At 52.8% G+C, this 23,192-nt stretch overlaps 1 protein-coding gene across 3 annotated transcripts in view; it reads left to right on the plus strand.

The window, feature by feature from the left end:
• Positions 1–22,085, plus strand: part of zfc3h1 (zinc finger C3H1-type containing) — a 35,101-nt gene extending 13,016 nt beyond the window's left edge. Inside the window, exons 9-36 of one of the 3 annotated variants that reach the window (XM_079247839.1) lie at positions 567–758; positions 1,645–1,803; positions 1,909–2,046; positions 2,135–2,253; positions 2,346–2,477; positions 3,958–4,132; positions 4,579–4,707; positions 6,031–6,657; positions 6,740–6,846; positions 7,092–7,223; positions 8,553–8,674; positions 8,810–8,911; positions 8,989–9,111; positions 9,201–9,378; positions 9,451–9,637; positions 11,188–11,376; positions 13,030–13,267; positions 13,600–13,705; positions 16,345–16,543; positions 17,881–17,975; positions 18,055–18,162; positions 18,344–18,448; positions 18,524–18,677; positions 18,746–18,846; positions 20,211–20,312; positions 20,403–20,442; positions 20,657–20,719; positions 21,377–22,085. In XM_079247839.1, the coding sequence (XP_079103965.1) occupies positions 567–758; positions 1,645–1,803; positions 1,909–2,046; positions 2,135–2,253; positions 2,346–2,477; positions 3,958–4,132; positions 4,579–4,707; positions 6,031–6,657; positions 6,740–6,846; positions 7,092–7,223; positions 8,553–8,674; positions 8,810–8,911; positions 8,989–9,111; positions 9,201–9,378; positions 9,451–9,637; positions 11,188–11,376; positions 13,030–13,267; positions 13,600–13,705; positions 16,345–16,543; positions 17,881–17,975; positions 18,055–18,162; positions 18,344–18,448; positions 18,524–18,677; positions 18,746–18,846; positions 20,211–20,312; positions 20,403–20,442; positions 20,657–20,719; positions 21,377–21,499 (4,245 nt within the window). In that variant the 3' untranslated portion in view covers positions 21,500–22,085. Of the gene's footprint in view, positions 1–566; positions 759–1,644; positions 1,804–1,908; positions 2,047–2,134; positions 2,254–2,345; positions 2,478–3,957; positions 4,133–4,578; positions 4,708–6,030; positions 6,658–6,739; positions 6,847–7,091; positions 7,224–8,552; positions 8,675–8,809; positions 8,912–8,988; positions 9,112–9,200; positions 9,379–9,450; positions 9,638–11,187; positions 11,377–13,029; positions 13,268–13,599; positions 13,706–16,344; positions 16,544–17,880; positions 17,976–18,054; positions 18,163–18,343; positions 18,449–18,523; positions 18,678–18,745; positions 18,847–20,210; positions 20,313–20,402; positions 20,443–20,656 lie in introns of all 3 variants that reach the window. The other 2 variants (XM_079247838.1, XM_079247840.1) reach the window with 2 other exon arrangements.
• Positions 22,086–23,192: the final 1,107 nt, after the last annotated feature.

The raw sequence follows: 23,192 nt of genomic DNA on the forward strand, positions 1-23,192 counted from the left end.
TTTACTGTCAGTGCTTCAGAATGGTATGCTCCCCATCTGTCCTTTACTGTCAATGCTTCAGAATGGTACGCTCCCCATCTGCCCTTTACTGTCAATGCTTCAGAATGGTACGCTCCCCATCTGCCCTTTACTATCAATGCTTCAGAATGGTACGCTCCCCATCTTTCCTTTACTGTCAATGCTTCAGAATGGTACGCTCCCCATCTTTCCTTTACTGTCAATGCTTCAGAATGGTACGCTCCCCATCTTTCCTTTAGTGTAAATGCTTCAGAATGGTACGCTCCCCATCTTTCCTTTACTGTCAATGCTTCAGAATGGTATGCTCCCCATCTTTCCTTTACTGTTAATGCTTCAGAATGGTACGCTCCCCATCTTTCCTTTAGTGTAAATGCTTCAGAATGGTACGCTCCCCATCTGTCCTTTACTGTCAATGCTTCAGAATGGTACGCTCCCCATCTGTCCTTTACTGTCAATGCTTCAGAATGGGACGCTCCCCATCTGTCCTTTACTATTACCATAGTTACTGCAGTTTATGTGCAGCAGCTCATTGACTCCTCTTCATCCAGGACTTCTCAGCGCCATTCCTCTCTCCTGTGCTGTCTGGCATTCCTCCCCCACCTCCCCCTCTCCCCCCTCCGCCTGATGAACTGGAGCCACCCCCAAAACCTCCTTTTGCTGATGAAGAGGAGGAGGAAGAGATGCTGCTCAGGGAGACGTGTCTGATGTCGATGGCCAACAAGAGGGTGGTGACGACCGAGGTCAGTCTCATCAGGGACTGGTTATGTCATGATGATGATGATAGTGGTGATGATGATGATGATGATGATGATGATAATAGTCCTGATGATAGTGGTGATGATGATGATGGTGATGATGATAGTGGTGATGATGATGATGATGATAATAGTCCTGATGATAGTGGTGATGATGATGATGGTGATGATGATAGTGGTGATGATAGTGGTGATGATGATGATGATGATGATGATAGTGGTGATGATGATAGTGGTGATGATGATGATGATGATGATGATAGTGGTGATGATGATGATGATGATAATAGTCATGATGATAGTGGTGATGATGATGATGATGATGATAGTCATGATGATAGTGGTGATGATGATGATGGTGATGATGATAGTGGTGATGATGATGATGGTGATGATAGTGGTGATGATGATGGTCATGATGATAGTGGTGATGATGATGATGGTGATGATGATAGTGGTGATGATGATGATGATGATAGTGGTGATGATGGTGATGATGATGATGATAGTGGTGATGATGATGATGATGATAATAGTCATGATGATAGTGGTGATGATGATGATGGTGATGATGATAGTGGTGATGATGATGATGATAGTGGTGATGATGATGATAGTGGTGATGATGATGATGATGATAATAGTCATGATGATAGTGGTGATGATGATGATGGTGATGATGATAGTCATGATGATAGTGGTGATGATGATGATGGTGATGATGATAGTGGTGATGATGATGATAATAGTCATGATGATAGTGGTGATGATGATGATGGTGATGATGATAGTCATGATGATAGTGGTGATGATGATGGTGATAATTATGATGATAGTGATGATGATGATGATGATGTTGTCCTCCGTATAGAACACCTCCAGCGGTCCTCCATCACCAAGCTGCCCCCCTCTTGCAGACGTTCAGCTGCCGACCCGAGGCAACCTGAGCACCGTCAGCCTGAACTCGGTCCCTCCGTCGCGGAGCAGCCGGTTCACCAGAACAAAGCAGGCGGGCCGGACGCCACTGGTGGTACGACGCGTTCAGCCTCTGTTTCTGGTCCTGGAATCTGTTCCAGGTAGTATTCCTGAACCTGGAACAGACTCCAGGAACTCCAACTTTGTTTTGTCTCCCCAGCTGCCGAGACACAAATCCGTGGTGGTCTCGCTGAAGGACTCGGATGACAGCGACTCGGACCCGGACTCCTGCAGCGCCTCCCAGACTGTGTTCGGAGGTCTGGAGTTCATGATAAAGGAGGCCCGCAGGACAGTGGAGGTGGGTCCTCAACAGAAACCCCGACAGAACCTCACACCGATGTGGATCTGACCCGGTTCTGACCTGGTTCTGCTCTGATGCTCCACAGGCAGCGAAGCCAAAAGCAACGTCGGGATGCGAGAAGGAGAACAACCCGGTCAGAACTGCAGAAGTTCTGCCTGAAGACAAACGGGTCGAGTACCGCCTGCTGAAGGAGGAGATCGCCAGGTAGGAACACAACCAGACCTGGAACCAGAACCAGACCTGGAACCAAAATCAGAACCATGCTTTGTGAAGACTAAAATGTGTCCCCATTGCAGCAGAGAGAAGCAGAAGATGCTGAAAGACCATGTTCTGAATCCTGCTGGACCCGACCCTGTCCAGGATCAGTCACTGAAACCGACCCTAGAACTGAAGCTGAGTGAGGCGGAGAAGAGACTCAACAAGCACAGGTCAGTCTGGACCAGAACCACAAGGCGGAACCGTTCACAGCGCCTGACTGGGTCCCGACCACAGACTGTATATGAAAGATGGACGGAACCTCCGGTGGTAAAAAAGTGAAGCCTGCATAAAACTGCAGTTCCTCCTTCATCCACTGCAAATCAGGGCGAATCCCCATAGACTCCCATGTTAAAAACACCAACTTCACAGCAGGAATAAACATGTTTACAGCAGGAATAAACACGTTTACAGCAGAAAGAAACACGTTTACAGCAGAAAGAAGAACGTTTACAGCAGAAAGAAGAACGTTTACAATAGAAAGAAGAACGTTTACAATAGAAAGAAGAACGTTTACAATAGAAAGAAGAACGTTTACAATAGAAAGAAGAACGTTTACGGCAGGAATAAACAGGTTTACGGCAGGAATAAACAGGTTTACGGCAGGAATAAATACGTTTACGGCAGGAATAAACACGTTTACGGCAGGAATAAACACGTTTACGGCAGGAATAAACAGGTTTACGGCAGGAATAAACAGGTTTACGGCAGGAATAAACAGGTTTACGGCAGGAATAAATACGTTTACGGCAGGAATAAACACGTTTACGGCAGAAAGAAACACGTTTACAGCAAAAAGAAGAACGTTTACGGCAGAAAGAAGAACGTTTACGGCAGAAAGAAGAACGTTTTCGGCAGAAAGAAGAACGTTTACTGTAGAAAGAAACACGTTTACTGTAGAAAGAAACACGTTTACGGCAGGAATAAACACGTTTACGGCAGGAATAAGCACGTTTACGGCAGGAATAAGCACGTTTACGGCAGGGATAAGCACGTTTACGGCAGGGATAAGCACGTTTACGGCAGGGATAAGCACGTTTACGGCAGGGATAAGCACGTTTACGGCAGGAATAAGCACGTTTACGGCAGGGATAAGCACGTTTACGGCAGGGATAAGCACGTTTACGGCAGGGATAAGCACGTTTACGGCAGAAAGAAACACGTTTACTGTAGAAAGAAACACGTTTACTGTAGAAAGAAACACGTTTACAGTAGAAAGAACGTTTACTGTAGAAAGAACAACGTTTACTGTAGAAAGAACAACGTTTACGACAGGAATAAACACGTGTACGGCAGGAATAAACACGTTTACGGCAGTTGTCAACTTCATGACAACTGTGGGGGGAGGAAAGTTTTTTCTAACTCGCCCGTTTAAAAGTAATTTATTCTCTAAGTTCGGCATATTCAGGGGCGTGTCCTTTTGATTGACAGGTACCCGATCTCCCGCTTCAAGTCAGAAGAATGTAGAACAACCGCGGTTTTTAGCCTGTTAACGTGTCTTAGCTTTACCCCGTTTACCTCTGTTAGCTGTTTAGCTCCTGTTATTGTGTTAGGCTCCGTCCATCTTTTTATATACAGTCTATGGTCTCAACCAGCACTTGTGTTGGATGATTCAACCGAGTTGTAACCATGGCAACGGTATTGTCCCACCAGAGAGCTGCTGCAGAGGGACGAGGCCATCCTCAGACACCTGCTGCAGCAGGAACTGAAGAAGACAGAGTCCCTGAAGGCCGCTGAGGGCAAAGTGTCCAAACTCAGGGAGCAGCTGCAGGCGTCGGAGAAGATAGTGGTGGCCAACCGCACGTTGCTGAAGAAGCTGCAGGAGCAGGTGGGTCCTGGAGGACTCGACAAGGTCCGAGCCACCTCCAGTCCACCTGACACCCAACAAAAACATCACTTGTTCTGCATGAGATGGAAAAAGATTAAAGAAGAATAAAATGAGTTCTGGAGGTGTTCTGTTCTGAGGAGGAGATAAGAACTTCTCCTAGTGAGGAAGACGTCAGTAGTGATGATCCTAGGCTGGTACCAGAGACCATCTGGCGCCTTCTGACAAGGTCCAGATTTACAGCAGGTGTAAATGCTTTAGGTTTTTCTGTGACCTGGAAGTCGGTGCAGATACTTCTCGTCAGCAGAACTTTACTCAGGTGATGTGGACTCCGTGTCCTGCAGACACTCGGGTCTAACGGACCCCAAACCTCAGGAAAGTCTTTTTAACATGACAGGTAGGAGCAGTATGACATGAAAGGTCCACTACGGCCTCGTCGTCCTCTGCAGGTGCAGCGGGTGGAGCAGCGGGTGTCCCTGAAGAAGACTGTGGCGGTGCGTCTGCAACAGGAACTGGTCCAGGCCCAGCTGGCTGCTGGCAGAAGACCCAAACGCCCAACAGACTCCAGCCCAACCAAGGTGAGATGCCTGTCTGTCTGTCCTCCAGAGGGGACACGTCCCCCACTCTCTCCACAAGCTACCAAATGCCTCCACACCCCCCAGAACAAGGATAAAAACCATCAGAACCACCACAAACACAACCAGTTCTGGAGCAGGTTCAGCTTCCGTTACCATGGTGATTCACCCCAGTAGTCATCCAGAGATACCTGGATTAGAGGAGGTCCAGTTCCGTCATCCAGGTTTCATAAAAACCACCAAACCCGGAACCCTGCCGGACCGGAGAGGTCTACTGACTTCCAGACGTTTCGCTCAACTCCGTCAGGATGAACCCGAACCTGACGTGTTCTGATCCAGACGCCTGATGTTTCCTCAGTGTCACGCGGGACTCTTCTGGGTCCAGACCGGGGGTCGGTTCAGCAACCATGACTGCAGGTGGTGAGCGCACGCCCACAGAAATCTACATGGACTCCGCTTGGAAATGTTGCTTAGATAATAAGAACAGGAACAGGAAAGAGATTTTATCTGAGCATGCGGTTCTCCACTGGGTCCACGGTTCCATTGGGTCCACGGTTCCCCCGCGGTTCTCCACTGGGTCCACGGTTCCATTGGGTCCACGGTTCCCCCGCGGTTCTCCACTGGGTCCACGGTTCCATTGGGTCCACGGTTCCCCCGCGGTTCTCCACTGGGTCCACGGTTCCCCCGCGGTTCTCTGCTCACTGATCAGCTTATTGATCAGCGGTCTGAACTTCACAGCAGGTGGAACTACTTTGTTCCACAGAACCGGTTTTACTGCTCGATGTAAACGGTTCTGATCCAGATCTGCATTTTCTTCATTTCTGCAAATTATTTTGTGTAAAAGTTTATTTGATTTTTGCACAAATGTCTCGACTTTCACACCATTTCTGTGCTTTTATTCTTCTTCGCTGGTGTCGTTTCGGTTCGTCCAGATGTGCGGAATGCGGGTCAGTCGGCGTGGAGGCGGGTCTTCCTCCCGCCAGGTCCGGTTTTTTTAAATCCCACAAGTTGAACATATTCGGCGGGTTTTGTACGTACGGCAGTGTTGTGCTCGCGGCCCGCTGAAGGTTCTGGATCCAGTTCATTAGGAACCGGGTCAGAACCGGGTGAAGGACCACCGAGGTGGATCAGTTAATGTTTTGTAGTCCAGATACAAACCGGTTCTGATGCACTCCTGCCTTCTCCAGAACCTGATGTAAGACGGTCTTTGGACCAGTTTTCCTGACCTCCTGCTAGGACTGCTTGTCAGTCTGGAACCAGCTCCTAACCAGAACCACAACCGGTTTGGTTCATGTGGACCTGACAGTGCCCTTCCTGTCTCCACAGCCCCACAAGCTGCCCCGTTTGGACCCGGCTCCTCGTGGTTCTGAGCAACACTTTGCCGAGCTGATTGCTCAGAAGCGGCGGCTGCAGCAGCTGGAGTCCGAGTACGCCCTGAAGATCCAGAAGCTGAAGGAGGCTCAGGCCCTGCGCAACAAAGGAGCTCCTCCAGAACCCCCTGCAGAACCGCCGGCGCTGGCCTCCACACCCCCACACAACCCTGGGGTCCAGCAGACCCCCCCCTCCCTGCCCTTCCACCTCCCCCAGCCCTCCCTGCACGACCTGTCCCAGGACAAGCTAACCCTGGACAGCGAGGACATCCCAGAGGCCGACGATGTGGAACCAGAACCGACGGCGCCTGCTGCTGCAGCGAGGAGCGGCCGGCGACCCTCCCTCCGTCAGTCCAGCACCAAACCCCACCTGGACACCCCCGGCTCCACCACCGCAAAGGACGGCGGCAGCGCCAAGCCGGCCAAGTCGGCGGGGGGCTCGGAGCTTCCCGTGGAGATGTTTGCAGGCCTGGATGTGGACGGGCTGAAGCGGCGGTACCAGCAGCAGGCGGGCCTGGGAGACCTGCTGCAGAGGGAGCTGCTCATCCTGGGGGGCGACGTGGAGAACTCCAACCATGTTCAGGTGAGCCCCGTTCCTTTTAAACCGGTCCGATCAGAACCTTTCCAGCTGATCACTCCGGTTCTGCCCACGTCTTCTGGTCCAGGTGGTTCTGCCAGACGTGGAAACGCCGACCCAGTCAGGAGGCTCGGAGTTGAAGCCCCTCCCGTTCCAGACATATCGCAGCCCGCTGCTGGTCTTCAGGTCCTACAGGTGGGAACTGACCTATCACCTCCTCTTCTTCTGTGGTTTCTGGTGTTCCTGCAGCAAGGCTCGCTCTTCATCAGTTCTGCTCCTCTTGGGACAGTCTGTTCACAGTTCCTCTTCATCAGTTCTGTACCATCCTCTTCATCAGTTGTGTTCCTCTTCATCAGTTCTGTACCATCCTCTTCATCAGTTGTGTTCTTCTTCATCAGAGGATGAGGATGAGAGTGACCTCCTCCACCTTGCCTTTGCAGGTTCAGTCCGTACTACCGGACCAAAGAGAAGCTGTCTCTGAGCTCCGTCAGCTACAGTAACGCCGTCCAAGCAAACACGTGTTTCTGTCGCTTCGACCTGACTGGAACCTGCAACGACGACAGCTGCAGATGGTGAGTCCCTTCCCAGTCATCCTGACTGGTTCCTTCCTTCTTCCTGCATCTTCATACCTCCTGCTTCATCCTGCTAGGTTACAGTCTGCTCCCAGTCTGCTCCCAGTCTGCTCCCAGTCCGCTCCCAGTCTGCTCCCAGTCCGCTCCCAGTCTGCTCCCAGTCTTTTCCCAGTCTGTTCCCAGTCTGCTCCCAGTCTGTTCCCAGTCCGCTCCCAGTCTGTTCCCGGTCTGCTCCCAGTCTGCTCCCAGTCTGCTCCCAGTCTGCTCCCGGTCTGTTCCCGGTCTGTTCCCGGTCTGCTCCCGGTCTGCTCCCAGTCCGCTCCCAGTCTGTTCCCAGTCTGTTCCCAGTCCGCTCCCAGTCTGTTCCCGGTCTGCTCCCAGTCTGCTCCCAGTCTGCTCCCAGTCTGTTCCCAGTCTGCTCCCGGTCTGTTCCCGGTCTGCTCCCAGTCTGCTCCCAGTCTGTTCCCAGTCTGTTCCCAGTCTGCTCCCGGTCTGTTCCCAGTCTGCTCCCGGTCTGTTCCCGGTCTGCTCCCGGTCTGCTCCCGGTCTGTTCCCAGTCTGTTCCCAGTCTGTTCCCAGTCTGCTCCCAGTCTGTTCCCAGTCCGCTCCCAGTCCGTTCCCGGTCCGCTCCCAGTCTGCTCCCAGTCTGTTCCCAGTCTGTTCCCAGTCTGTTCCCGGTCTGCTCCCGGTCTGCTCCCAGTCTGTTCCCAGTCTGCTCCCGGTCTGCTCCCGGTCTGCTCCCGGTCTGCTCCCGGTCTGTTCCCGGTCTGCTCCCGGTCTGCTCCCGGTCTGCTCCCAGTCTGCTCCCGGTCTGCTCCCGGTCTGCTCCCGGTCTGCTCCCAGTCTGTTCCCAGTCTGTTCCCAGTCTGTTCCCAGTCTGTTCCCAGTCTGCTCCCAGTCTGTTCCCAGTCTGCTCCCGGTCTGTTCCCGGTCTGCTCCCAGTCCGTTCCCGGTCTGCTCCCAGTCTGCTCCCAGTCTGTTCCCAGTCTGTTCCCAGTCTGTTCCCGGTCTGTTCCCGGTCTGCTCCCGGTCTGTTCCCGGTCTGTTCCCGGTCTGTTCCCAGTCTGCTCCCAGTCTGCTCCCGGTCTGCTCCCGGTCTGTTCCCGGTCTGTTCCCAGTCTGCTCCCAGTCTGCTCCCGGTCTGCTCCCGGTCTGCTCCCAGTCTGCTCCCGGTCTGCTCCCGGTCTGCTCCCGGTCTGCTCCCGGTCTGCTCCCAGTCTGTTCCCGGTCTGTTCCCGGTCTGCTCCCAGTCTGCTCCCAGTCTGTTCCCAGTCTGCTCCCAGTCTGTTCCCAGTCTGTTCCCAGTCTGACGTGTGGTCTCTGCTGCAGGCAGCACATGAGGAACTGCACTCTGACTGGGAACCAGTTGTTCCAGGACATCCTGTCGTACAACCTGTCTCTGATTGGTTGCTGTGAGAGGAGCTCGGATGAGGAAGTCTGCGGCGCTACAGGTCAGTGTCTGATGGCGGTGATGATGTCACCGGAGTCGGGTTTCTGGCGTGTTTGGATGGGGAAAGCGTGACCTGATCCAGATTGCGGTTCTGGGCCCGGTTGCTGGCGGTTCTGACGGTTGTGCTGTCTGGCAGAAAACTACCTGAAGAAGCTGTTCGGTCCGAACTGCGACCGCATGGGCGTCGACCAGAAGGCCGTCCTCCTCGTCAGCAAAGTCAACGAGAGCAAACGACACGGTTGGTAGAGCTTCCTTTCTCGTGGCGGTCTGGTTCTGGTCTGGTCATGTGACCCGTGTTCCGTCGCTGTTCTTCAGTACCTCCGTTCACCACCTGTAAGGACGCGAGAAGGTGGAAGCCGAAGCCATTGGCGGCGAGCGGCAGCGGTCTGCAGGATGACAGTGGAGACGAGGCTGTAGCCGAACACCTGACGCCTGCAGGTGGGACGGTCCAGTCGGACCAGTTAGATCTGCGTGGCCACCTTCAGGCCCCGCCCATCACACCCTGATCCGGTTTGGTTGTGTTACAGACGACTTGTGTGCGATCAGCGCGCCGGCTGTGGACGTGTGCATCACCTCGGAGGACCGCCGCTACTTCGTCAGCGAGACGGACGACATCTCCAACCTGGAAGCGAGCGTCCTGGAGAGTCCGCGGGACACGCAGCTGTGGATCAAACTGGCCTTCAGATACCTGAACCAGAGCGAGACGTAAGCGGCGGAGCGGCACTGATTCTGCTTCTGGTTGGTTCTGGCTGACCCATTCCCTGCTTGGTTCTGCAGCTCTGCAGCAGAGTGTCTGGAAGCGGCTCTCAACACGCTGTCCCGCGCTCTGGAGAGCAACTGCGAAGACCCGGAGGTGTGGAGCCACTACCTGCTGCTGTTCTCCAGGAGAGGCAGCAGGGAGGAGGTGCAGGAGATGTGTGAGATGGCAGTGGAGCACGCCCCCGACTACCGGGTCTGGTGCAACGTAAGTCCTGACCCGATTCAGGCACAGATCCTCTGTCTGACACGATGACTCACTACACGCTGCTTTTGTCCCACTCCTCCTGACTCCAAACAGCTCTAGCTCTGAACCGGTTTAATCCAGTTACTGGTAATAATCCAGCTACTGGTTTTAATCCAGCTACTGGTTTTAATCCAGCTACTGGTTTTAATCCACTTATTGGTTTTAATCCATTTACTGGTTTTAATCCATTTACTGGTTTTAATCCAGCTACTGGTTGTAATCCATTTACTGGTTTTAATCCAGGTACTGGTTGTAATCCATTTACTGGTTTTAATCCAGCTCCTGGTTTTAATCCCAGTTCTGGTTTTAATCCCAGTTTCTGGTTTTAATCCCAGTTTCTGGTTTTAATCCATTTACTGGTTTTAATCCATTTACTGGTTTTAATCCAGCTCCTGGTTTTAATCCCAGTTCTGGTTTTAATCCCAGTTTCTGGTTTTAATCCCAGTTTCTGGTTTTAATCCATTTACTGGTTTTAATCCATTTACTGGTTTTAATCCATTTACTGGTTTTAATCCAGCTACTGGTTTTAATCCGGCTACTGGTTTTAATCCCAGCTACTGGTTTTAATCCATTTACTGGTTTTAATGCAGCTACTGGTTTTAATCCCAGCTACTGGTTTTAATCCCAGCTACTGGTTTTAATCCAGCTACTGGTTTCAATCCAGCTACTGGTTTTAATCCAGCTACTGGTTTTTATCCAGCTACTGGTTGTAATCCAGCTACTGGTTGTAATCCATTTACTGGTTTTAATCCACTTATTGGTTTTAATCCATTTACTGGTTTTAATCCATTTACTGGTTTTAATCCCAGTTTCTGGTTTTAATCCCAGTTTCTGGTTTTAATCCTAGCTTCTGGTTTTAATCCAGCTTCTGGTTTTAATCCAGCTACTGGTTTTAATCCAGCTACTGGTTTTAATCCAGCTACTGGTTTTTATCCAGCTACTGGTTGTAATCCATTTACTGGTTTTAATCCACTTATTGGTTTTAATCCACTTATTGGTTTTAATCCACTTATTGGTTTTAATCCACTTATTGGTTGTAATCCAGCTCCTGGTTGTAATCCAGCTCCTGGTTGTAATCCAGCTCCTGGTTGTAATCCAGCTCCTGGTTTTAATCCCAGTTTCTGGTTTTAATCCAGCTACTGGTTGTAATCCCAGCTACTGGTTGTAATCCCAGCTACTGGTTGTAATCCAGCTACTGGTTGTAATCCAGCTACTGGTTTTAATCCATTTACTGGTTGTAATCCATTTACTGGTTGTAATCCACTTATTGGTTTTAATCCATTTACTGGTTGTAATCCAGCTCCTGGTTGTAATCCAGCTCCTGGTTGTAATCCAGCTCCTGGTTTTAATCCCAGTTTCTGGTTTTAATCCAGCTACTGGTTGTAATCCCAGCTACTGGTTGTAATCCCAGCTACTGGTTGTAATCCCAGCTACTGGTTTTTATCCAGCTACTGGTTTGCACTGAGATGTTGACAGGAGGTGAAGTCTCATGGCTTGTTGTGACGCCGCAGTACCTGAACCTGGAGAGCTCGTTTGAGGGGAAGGATTACGTGTGCGAACGCCTGCTTAACTTCCTGCTGGCCGAGTCATCGCTGGGCGCCACGGAGAAGTTGTCCTTCCAGCTGATGGAGGCTCTGCTCTTCAGAGTTCAGCTCAGTCTGTTCACAGGCCGGATGGAGAGCGCGCTGGCTCTCCTACAGGTACGTTCCCGATCCGTTTCCAGTATCGTTCCCAGTAACATTCCAAATCCATTCCCAGCAACGTTCCCAATTTGTTCCCAGCGACGTTTCCAATGTGTTCCCAGCGACGTTCCCAATACATTTCTAGTAACGTTCCCAAAATGTTCCCAGGAACGTTCCCAATACGTTCCCAGGAACGTTCCCAGATACGTTCCCAGGAACGTTCCCAATATGTTCCCAATAATCTTCCCAATACTTTCTCAGTAACGTTCCCAATACGTTCCCAATATGTTCCCAGTAACATTCCTAATACATTTCTAGTAATGTTCCCAATACATTTCTAGTAATGTTCCCAATACGTTTCTAGTAATGTTCCCAATACGTTTCCAGTAATGTTCCCAGTAACGTTCCCAATACGTTCCCAATACGTTCCCAGGAACTTTCCCAGATACGTTCCCAATATGTTCCCAGTAACGTTCCCAATCTGTTCCCAATATGTTCCCAGTAACATTCCCAATACGTTTCTAGTAATGTTCCCAATACATTTCTAGTAATGTTCCCAATACGTTTCCAGTAATGTTCCCAGTAACGTTCCCAATACGTTCCCAATACGTTCCCAGGAACTTTCCCAGATACGTTCCCAATATGTTCCCAGTAACGTTCCCAATCTGTTCCCAATATGTTCCCAGTAACATTCCCAATACGTTTCTAGTAATGTTCCCAATACGTTTCTAATAACGTTCCCAATACATTCCCAGTAACGTTCCCAGTAACGTTCCCAATCCGTTCCCAGTAACGTCCCCAATCTGTTCTCTGTAACGTCCCCAATCTGTTCCCAGCAACGTCCCCAATCTGTTCCCAGCAACGTCCCCAATCTGTTCCCAGTAACGTCCCCCATCTGTTCCCAGTAACGTTCACAATATGTGCCCAGTAATGTTCCCAGTAATGTTCCCAATACGTTCCCAGTAAGATTCCCAACGCTCCTAGGTAAATGTGTATGTGCCCCTAACGACACGCGCAGTATTCACACGTTTCCAGCAGCCAGTCTGATGGACTGACACAGTTCGTGTCCACATCGCTCTTGTGGTCGTCATTAGCAACAGGGGGATTAAACTTTGCTTTGAGGCTATTTGTGTTCACGTTCTGATGAGCCGACTCACCAGCAGCAGAACCATCACCGCCGTTTTCATGCTCATGACGGATCTGATCCATGATTACAGTTTGATATGAAATAAATACGAGGCCTGGAGGAACCACAATGACGCGCTTCACCGCCATGCCCCGCCTCGCCTCGATGCCCCGCCTCGATGCCCTGCCTCGATGCCCCGCACTGCCTCGATGCCCCGCCTCGATGCCCCGCCTCGCCTCGCCTCAATGCCCCGCCCCGCCTCGATGCCCCGCCTCCCCTCGCCTCAATGCCCCGCCCCGCCTCGATGCCCCGCCTCGCCTCGCCTCAATGCCCCGCCTGCCAGCAGCGTTTGTCTGGTCGGAATCTGCCTGAGGTCCCTAACGTAGTGTGAAAAGCGGCGCCCGCCAATGTCAGCACCTGCACTTTTTCTGCACGCAGCGGGTCTACATGAGACCCCCGGTGGCGGCCAGCAGTCCTCCACCGCCGGGCGGTCAGAACCTGGACACGGAGTTCTGGTCCGAGACTTGAACATGTGTTTGTTTCAGAACGCCCTGAAGTCAACTCAGGACTGGAGCATCGCCGACCACCTGACCACCGCCGACCGGGCTCTGCTGTGGCTCTCCTACATCCACCTGACGGAGTTCGACCGGCTGCCGTCCGGCCTGTACGACCCGGCAGAGTCCGGCCCGGCCCGGCTGGTCAACAAGGACTCCTTCATGCTGCCCTGGAGGACGGCGCAGGACATCAGCACGCCCCCCGACATCCTCATTGCTCTTTTCCAAGGTACCGGTCTCAGAGTGTCTCCTCTTGGACTCTGGGTTCTGGACCCGGGTCCAGGACCAGGTCTTATCCTCCTGGACTCTGGGTTCCAGTAGGACCCACTCCAGGACCAGGTCTTGTCCTCCTGGACTCTGGGTTCCAGTGGGACCCGGTCCAGGACCAGGTCTTGTCCTCCTGGACTCTGGGTTCCAGTGGGACCCGGTCCAGGACCAGGTCTTGTCCTCCTGGACTCTGGGTTCTGGACCCGTTCCAGGACCAGGTCTTGTCCTCCTGGACTCTGGGTTCTGGACCCGTTCCAGGACCAGGTCTTGATGTCCTCTGTGGTCTTCCTGCAGACGCGGTCCATCAGTGCAGCGAGGACGGCATGTCTGAGACGGAGCGGACGCTGGCCTGCCTGCCTCTCAACACCAACCTGGTCCTCCTCTACAGGCTGCTGCAGAGGTGACTCCTCCTGCGCCTCCTTCCTCAGGGTGGAGGAGGACGTAGAACGCCTCCTGTACACGGTGCGCCTCCTTCCTCAGGGTGGAGGAGGACGTAGAACGCCTCCTGTACACGGTGCGCCTCCTTCCTCAGGGTGGAGGAGGACGTAGAACGCCTCCTGTACACGGTGCGCCTCCTTCCTCAGGGTGGAGGAGGACGTAGAACGCCTCCTGTACACGGTGCGCCTCCTTCCTCAGGGTGGAGGAGGACGTAGAACGCCTCCTGTACACGGTGCGCCTCCTTCCTCAGGGTGGAGGAGGACGTAGAACGCCTCCTGTACACGGTGCGCCTCCTTCCTCAGGGTGGAGGAGGACGTAGAACGCCTCCTGTACACGGTGCGCCTCCTTCCTCAGGGTGGAGGAGGACGTAGAACGCCTCCTGTACACGGTGCGCCTCCTTCCTCAGGGTGGAGGAGGACGTAGAACGCCTCCTGTACACGGTGCGCCTCCTTCCTCAGGGTGGAGGAGGACGTAGAACGCCTCCTGTACACGGTGCGCCTCCTTCCTCAGGGTGGAGGAGGACGTAGAACGCCTCCTGTACACGGTGCGCCTCCTTCCTCAGGGTGGAGGAGGACGTAGAACGCCTCCTGTACACGGTGCGCCTCCTTCCTCAGGGTGGAGGAGGACGTAGAACGCCTCCTGTACACGGTGCGCCTCCTTCCTCAGGGTGGAGGAGGACGTAGAACGCCACCTGTACACGGTGCGCCTCCTTCCTCAGGGTGGAGGAGGACGTAGAACGCCTCCTGTACACGGTGCGCCTCCTTCCTCAGGGTGGAGGAGGACGTAGAACTCCTCCTGTACACGGTGCGCCTCCTTCCTCAGGGTGGAGGAGGACGTAGAACTCCTCCTGTACACGGTGCGCCTCCTTCCTCAGGGTGGAGGAGGACGTAGAACGCCTCCTGTACACGGTGCGCCTCCTTCCTCAGGGTGGAGGAGGACGTAGAACGCCTCCTGTACACGGTGCGCCTCCTTCCTCAGGGTGGAGGAGGACGTAGAACGCCTCCTGTACACGGTGCGCCTCCTTCCTCAGGGTGGAGGAGGACGTAGAACGCCTCCTGTACACGGTGCGCCTCCTTCCTCAGGGTGGAGGAGGACGTAGAACGCCTCCTGTACACGGTGCGCCTCCTTCCTCAGGGTGGAGGAGGACGTAGAACGCCACCTGTACACGGTGCGCCTCCTTCCTCAGGGTGGAGGAGGACGTAGAACGCCTCCTGTACACGGTGCGCCTCCTTCCTCAGGGTGGAGGAGGACGTAGAACGCCTCCTGTACACGGTGTGCCTCCTTCCTCAGGGTGGAGGAGGACGTAGAACGCCTCCTGTACACGGTGCGCCTCCTTCCTCAGGGTGGAGGAGGACGTAGAACGCCTCCTGTACACGGTGCGCCTCCTTCCTCAGGGTGGAGGAGGACGTAGAACTCCTCCTGTACACGGTGCGCCTCCTTCCTCAGGGTGGAGGAGGACGTAGAACTCCTCCTGTACACGGTGCGCCTCCTTCCTCAGGGTGGAGGAGGACGTAGAACGCCTCCTGTACACGGTGCGCCTCCTTCCTCAGGGTGGAGGAGGACGTAGAACGCCTCCTGTACACGGTGCGCCTCCTTCCTCAGGGTGGAGGAGGACGTAGAACGCCTCCTGTACACGGTGCGCCTCCTTCCTCAGGGTGGAGGAGGACGTAGAACGCCTCCTGTACACGGTGCGCCTCCTTCCTCAGGGTGGAGGAGGACGTAGAACGCCTCCTGTACACGGTGCGCCTCCTTCCTCAGGGTGGAGGAGGACGTAGAACGCCACCTGTACACGGTGCGCCTCCTTCCTCAGGGTGGAGGAGGACGTAGAACGCCTCCTGTACACGGTGTGCCTCCTTCCTCAGGGTGGAGGAGGACGTAGAACGCCTCCTGTACACGGTGCGCCTCCTTCCTCAGGGTGGAGGAGGACGTAGAACGCCTCCTGTACACGGTGCGCCTCCTTCCTCAGGGTGGAGGAGGACGTAGAACGCCTCCTGTACACGGTGCGCCTCCTTCCTCAGGGTGGAGGAGGACGTAGAACGCCTCCTGTACACGGTGCGCCTCCTTCCTCAGGGTGGAGGAGGACGTAGAACTCCTCCTGTACACGGTGCGCCTCCTTCCTCAGGGTGGAGGAGGACGTAGAACTCCTCCTGTACACGGTGCGCCTCCTTCCTCAGGGTGGAGGAGGACGTAGAACGCCTCCTGTACACGGTGCGCCTCCTTCCTCAGGGTGGAGGAGGACGTAGAACGCCTCCTGTACACGGTGCGCCTCCTTCCTCAGGGTGGAGGAGGACGTAGAACGCCTCCTGTACACGGTGCGCCTCCTTCCTCAGGGTGGAGGAGGACGTAGAACGCCTCCTGTACACGGTGCGCCTTCTTCCTCAGGGTGGAGGAGGACGTAGAACGCCTCCTGTACACGGTGCGCCTCCTTCCTCAGGGTGGAGGAGGACGTAGAACGCCTCCTGTACACGGTGCGCCTCCTTCCTCAGGGTGGAGGAGGACGTAGAACGCCTCCTGTACACGGTGCGCCTCCTTCCTCAGGGTGGAGGAGGACGTAGAACGACTCCTACATACTGTGCCTCCTGATGATGGTGTCTCCTGCAGGTACGAGGAGGCGGTGTCGCTGTGCGGCTCTCTGCTGGACTCCTGCCCCGACTCCTGCGACCTCCGTGACGCGCTGGCGGAGCTCCACCTCAGCAGAGGGGAGGTGGAGGCGGCGGTCGGCATGTGGCTGCAGGCGCTGGCGGAGTGTCCTCACAACGCCCAGGTGTTCTACCGCTGCTGTCGGTTCCTCATGACGCAGGTGAGTCACGCCACTTCGCCGCCCGTAGACCCCGCCCACAAACCACGCCACAAGTCATCAGTCATTTAGAGTCCGTATAGGACCAGAACCGCTATGTGTACGACCAGAACCAGTCCGTTTAGGACCAGAACCGCTATGTGTACGACCAGAACCAGTCCGTTTAGGACCAGAACCGCTATGTGTACGACCAGAACCAGTCCGTATAGGACCAGAACCGCTATGTGTACGACCAGAACCAGTCCGTTTAGGACCAGAACCGCTATGTGTACGACCAGAACCAGTCCGTATAGGACCAGAACCAGTCCGTATAGGACCAGAACCGCTATGTGTACGACCAGAACCAGTCCGTTTAGGACCAGAACCGCTATGTGTACGACCAGAACCAGTCCGTATAGGACCAGAACCGCTATGTGTACGACCAGAACCAGTCCGTATAGGGCCAGAACCAGAAACATGATGTTTTCCCTCTAATTAATGATCACTCAGATTATCTGTTGTGGATTCAGTCTAGCTGGTTCTGGTCCTGGTCCTGGTTCTGGTCCTGGTCCTGGTCCTGGTTCTGGTCCTGGTTCTGATCCTGGTCCTGGTCCTGGTCCTGGTTCTGGTCCTGGTCCTGGTCCTGGTCCTGGTTCTGGTCCTGGTCCTGGTCCTGGTCCTGGTCCTGGTCCTGTTTCTGGTCCTGTTTCTGGTCCTGGTCCTGTTTCTGGTCGTGGTTCTGGTCGTGGTCGTGGTCGTGGTTCTGGTCGTGGTCGTGGTCGTGGTTCTGGTCCTGGTCCTGGTCCTGGTCCTGGTCCTGTTTCTGGTCGTGGTCGTGGTTCTGGTCGTGGTTCTGGTCCTGGTCCTGGTCCTGGTCCTGGTCGTGGTTCTGGTCCTGGTCGTGGTTCTGGTCCTGGTCGTGGTTCTGGTCCTGGTCCTGTTTCTGGTCGTGGTCGTGGTTCTGGTCGTGGTTCTGGTCCTGGTCCTGGTCCTGGTCCTGGTCGTGGTTCTGGTCCTGGTCGTGGTTCTGGTCCTGGTCGTGGTTCTGGTCCTGGTCCTGGTCCTGGTCCTGGTCGTGGTCGTGGTCGTGGTCGTGGTCGTGGTCGTGGTCCTGGTCGTGGTCGTGGTTCTGGTCCTGGTCCTGGTCCTGGTCCTGGTCCTGGTCGTGGTCGTGGTCGTGGTCGTGGTCCTGGTCGTGGTCCTGGTCCTGGTCCTGGTCCTGGTCCTGGTCCTGGTTCTAGTTCTAGTTCTAGTTCTAGTTCTAGTTCTAGTTCTGGCTCTGGTCGTGGTCGTGGTTCTGGTTCTGGTGCTTGTTCAAGCCGACCCAGATGTTTGGTTCAGGCTTTGGGCGTCTCTTCCAGAACCAGTCCAGCGCCATCCCGCCGCTGTTCCGAGGCTTCGTCCTGTCTCTGTGTGAAGACGAGCAGCGGACCAGGACGCCGCTGGACATCCTACGGTGGGTGAAGCTCCGCCTCCAGGCATCACATCCTTCCGGAAGCCGCCGTGTCTGAAATGTTCCGTTTCCTGTCCGTCAGTCACATCCTGGGCTTTCCCAGCGAGACGGTTCTGAGCGGTCCGATCGTCAAGGAGCATCTTCAGGACCAGCTGAGTCAGCAGATGTCCTTCCTGCACCTGCTTCACTGGTGTGTTCTCACCTGAAACTCTCTCACACACACACACACACACACACACACACACACACACACACACACACACACAGCTGCATGTGTGCCAGGGCAGTGATGTCATCGGTCACATGGTTAAGGCCCAGTTCTGCTGGCCCAGTCAAAGTGTTGGTTCTGACTGGCCTGTGTGTGTTTGCAGTCGCTGGATGTGGCTTCACGGCTCGGCGGAGGAGGCGGTGGCGGCGTTCGAGCGAGCACTGGGATCGTCTCTGAAGCTGCCGGAGCTCCACACGCTGTGGACTGAGTGAGTGTGGATCTGCTGCAGGTACGCATACACCTGCCTCTTGCTCACACGTGTCTCTGCTCCCACCTGGCCCAGCTACCTGCTGTTCAGCTGCAGCCCGCAGGCCGGTTCCGTCTCCAGGAAGACGTTCTCCGACCTGCTCCAGAGATGTCTCTGCACGGTTCCCGTCCGTCTGGAGCTTCCCTTCAACCCGGCGGAGTACTGGAGCTGCTACCGCTTCCACAACAAGGTAGCACTTCAGAACCCTGGGTTTTATCATGAAGATGATCAAAATGATGATGATGGTTCTACTTCCAGGTGGTGAGTCTTTACATAAAAGGTGTCCCACAGTCCCAACGTGCTCTGGTTTTGGAGAGACTGAGAAACCTCATGCCGAACAACACAGAGCTGAGCCTCAGGTACACGCTGGTGCAGGTCCACACACACACACACACACACACACACACACACACACACACACACACATGCACACACACATGCACACACATGCACACAACCTCAGGCAGTTTAAAGTGAAGCCTACGCAGAAGTGCATAAAACTGCAATTCCCCCTTCATCCACTAGGGGCTGCAAAACAGAGCAAATCCCCATAGACTCCCATGTTAAAAAGACCAACTTCACAGCAGAAATAAACATGTTTACAGCAGAAATAAAGACGTTTACAGCAGGAATAAAGACGTTTACAGCAGGAATAAAGACGTTTACAGCAGGAATAAAGACGTTTACAGCAGGAATAAACACGTTTACAGCAGAAATAAACACGTTTACAGCAGAAATAAAGACGTTTACAGCAGGAATAAACACGTTTACAGCAGGAAAAAACACGTTTACAGCAGGAACAAACACGTTTACAGCAGAAATAAAGACGTTTACAGCAGGAATAAAGACGTTTACAGCAGGAATAAACACGTTTACAGCAGAAATAAACACGTTTACAGCAGAAATAAACACGTTTACAGCAGGAATAAAGACGTTTACAGCAGGAATAAAGACGTTTACAGCAGGAATAAAGACGTTTACAGCAGAAATAAACACGTTTACAGCAGAAATAAACACGTTTACCACCTGGTTAAAAAAACATTAGGTTTAATAGGTCAGGTTTACCTTCATGAAAACTGTGGAGGGAGTGCATTCCTTTTAAAACGCCATCGATTAGAAAGAATTTCATATAAAAAATATTTTGGGGCGTGTCCTTTTGCTTGACAGGTACCCGATCTCCCGCTTCAAGTCAGAAGAATGTAGAACAACCGTGGTTTTTAGCGGGTTAACAACGTGACTTAGCTTTAGCCTGCGTACCTCCGTTAGCTGGTTAGCTCCTGTTATCTCCAGGTTAGCTCGGTTAGCTCTTAGCTACAGAAAGCTTGGAGTTCGCTCGATGTCAATCATCCACCATGACGCTCACAGCCCCCCTCTCAGCTCCACCTCTTTTCCAAAATTAGTATTTTCCGGGTGAGACAATACGCATGACCCTGCCAAGATGGTGATGGTAGGAACCGCCCACCGAGCTTCACTTCAGCTCTTCAGAAACCTACGGGTGACGTCACGGAGGCTCCGCCCATCTTTTTATATACAGTTCATGGTTTAAAACACACAGCATGAGGGAGGAACGGCTGATGCTAGTGCTACATGCTAACATTGGTTCAGAATGGCTGCCTGAGTCACCGCCATCAGCGAATGCGTCTGGATCATGTGACTCCGGTCCTTGTTAAACTGTGATGTAATCGCTGACCTTGTCATTTGACATGATGTGGTTGCCGTGCAGGTTGCTGTATCAGGACTGGCAGGATGGAAACATGGAGCAGCTGAAGTACCAGGCCCGGATGCTGACCAGCAGCGCTCCAAAGTGCGTGTCCAGCTGGAGGATGTGAGTGAAGAGACCATCGGCACGTCGCATAACGCCACTGGAACAAGATGCCGTTCTTCATCCGACTCTAACGCTGTGTTTTTCCTGCAGAGCCGTGTCCGTGGCGAGGGAGCTGAAGGAGCGAGGTGAGGTGAGTCTGTCCCGCTGAGAGTCAGCAGGCCGTTGTCATGGTGAGAATGATGAGGCTGCATGACAGCGCGGTGGAAGAACCGCAGCAGAACGTTGGTTCTGATCCGGTTCCTGAAGCTGCTTTCTCCTGCAGGCGTCGCCGGCTTGCTTGTTTGTTGACGCTCTGCCGTCTTCGTCCGTCCTTCTCCTTTCATTCTGTCTGTGTTGCTTTCTAGATGAGACTTCTGTATCAGCAAGCCCTCCAGTCCCTCCCTCTGTGTGCCGCCCTGTGGAAAGATGTAATACACACGCACACACACACACACACACACACACACACACACACACGGTTATCACACTTCATCACTGGAGATGTTTCCTGTCAGAGCAACTTCTCTGATGTAGATCCGCTACTTGAACGCCCCCTCTAACGCTTAAAGTCCGCCAGATCTTCTGTCATCAGGACCATCAGTGTGTAACGCTGCGACACCTTTGGTCGTACGCTGCTTGCACGTGTGTGTAACTGCGTGAAAAGGTCGTAAAGCTGCGACGTCCGTGTGAACGAGTCGTCTTTAGCGGGATAGTGAGAACTGCTTCTCTAGTAGAAGTCATGTAACGGGAAAAACGTGTTTTCTCCGCAGTGTCGACGTAGAAATGAGGTTTTTAAAGATGCTTCTGATGCAGAACAAGTCAGCTGATGTGGATGATGTCATCACCGTACTGGCAGCACACCTGATAGCGACTCTGCTGTTTTTACTCACCTGTATGCAGCATGCTCACCTGCCCCTCCTCGTCCCCCGTCCCCTCCCTGTGTCTCCCCCGCCCCCTCCCTGTGTCTCCCCCGTGTCTCCCCCGTCCCCTCCCCGTGTCTCCCCCGTCCCCTCCCCGTGTCTCCCCCGTCCCCTCCCCGTGTCTCCCCTGCCCCCCCAACAACCCCCACCCCTCCCGTTCCACAGCGGCTGCTGTTTGAGGCGGCGGAGGGCGGAGCCTCTGAGCGCCTGCAGCGACTAGTTGAAGCCTGTCAGCAGGCAGGCGTCAACGTGAGCCTCGGGGGAGCCGACTTGTCTATCGATCTATGATCAAACTGATAATTGAACTGATCAGAGATGGAGGTGACGAGGTAAGGCATACGCCCCCACCTCCTCCAGCCCCCCTCCCTCCTGCGGAGTGGGCGGAGCTGCTGGTATCCGTAAGTATCGACTGCTGAGTGCCGCCTTTACTCTTCATCACCTTTCTTTAGTTCACCTTTCAGTTGGATTCATTTCCCTCCCTTTTTGTTTCTTTCACCTGAGGGAGGTGGGGGCGGGGTAACCAGACATATTGATGTTGTTTGACCCCCCACCGTCTGTTTTTAAAGGATAACCCCCACCCACCCACCCCACCGCACACACACATTCACACACACATTTTCTGTTTGTGTCTAAAGGCATCAGGACTTCTTAGTTAAACTGATCAGAAAGCAGCCATCAAGGTATTGATTGGATACTAGTGAAATTTTCTGATTGGCTGAATGAGTGTGAGAGACAATGCTACAGAAACTGCGACGCCGCGGGACGCTGCCGGACTGTTGTCATGACGATGAGCGAGTATTGACCCAGAGGACACTGTTGTCCTGCTCCTGTTGTTTTTCTACATGTTAATTCAGGTGTTATTAAATTATTTTCTATAAACATGAATATGTCTGCTGAGTCGTCAATGTGTCCGTTTCCTGACTAATTGACACCTGATTGGCTCAAACCAATCAATCATGACACAGTGGCAGCAATGGAAACTGCAAGTCATCTCATGTCGGTTTTACTCAAACCTGGAGTGAAATAATAAAGACTAGAAATGTGCTGTAAGCAGCGAGTGTGAATAATGTGTAATCAATCAATGACAATGAATGCAGAAAAGCTGAAAATGTCGCTGCAGTTGGTGAAAAATGCAGATTTAGAAGTGGTGAAAACAGATGAATTTATGGATCAGTGGGAGGCAGGATGTAGTGACAGTTTTAGGGTACGGACCATATTTGGTAACGTGCCTCATTGGGTTTTAAGTCCTGGCAAAGCAGCTTTCGATTGCCAATAAGATGGCTGGATTTGGCTTGTACAAAATGCTAAATAACTCAAAAAGTAACAACAATTCTGCCTTTGGCCTGAAGGGGCTTTGCTCCAATCAAACGGCAGGATTTGGACTTCAATATCTCAAAAAAAAACACTGGATACTGCATACTGGTAGACCCTGCTTAAGCAGTTTGCAGCTCATTGTGCAAAAAATTCTCCAATCATTGACCTGAATTCTTCACCATTGTGTGGTAAATAAACCACCCTATACATAAAGGGTGAGTCTCCTTCCGACAGGATTCCGCAGCAGCTTGCAGAGCTCTTGACTGTTCCTCACCAAGCATAAAAGAAATCCAAAGAAAAAAAAAATTAAAATTATGTAGAAAAAAAAGACATGGGATTTGTACTGTACCGGCATATTAGGTTAAATGTTCTACAGCAGTGTAAGTGAAGAAACGTGAAAAAATTATTTACTATATTGCTGTTAAGAACTGAAGATGGTTAAAAATGGTAAAAACTTTAGCCAGTATTAGAAGTATTATCTTTAAACATTGCACAAAACCATTTTAGAGGCAGAAAATAACTGAATCTTTATGGGATGGTATGTTTTGGAAAAATTGCCATTGTATATGTGCAGCTTCCATCCACTGTGCATCAAGCAGACTTTGCTAGATATAACAATACAGCAAACAGCTGAGAGCAGTAAGTGCAACGGTGTGAATGGAAGCAG

Source organism: Telmatherina bonti (assembly GCF_933228915.1).
Source record: "Telmatherina bonti genome assembly, chromosome: 2".
Lineage (NCBI taxonomy): Eukaryota > Metazoa > Chordata > Actinopteri > Atheriniformes > Telmatherinidae > Telmatherina > Telmatherina bonti.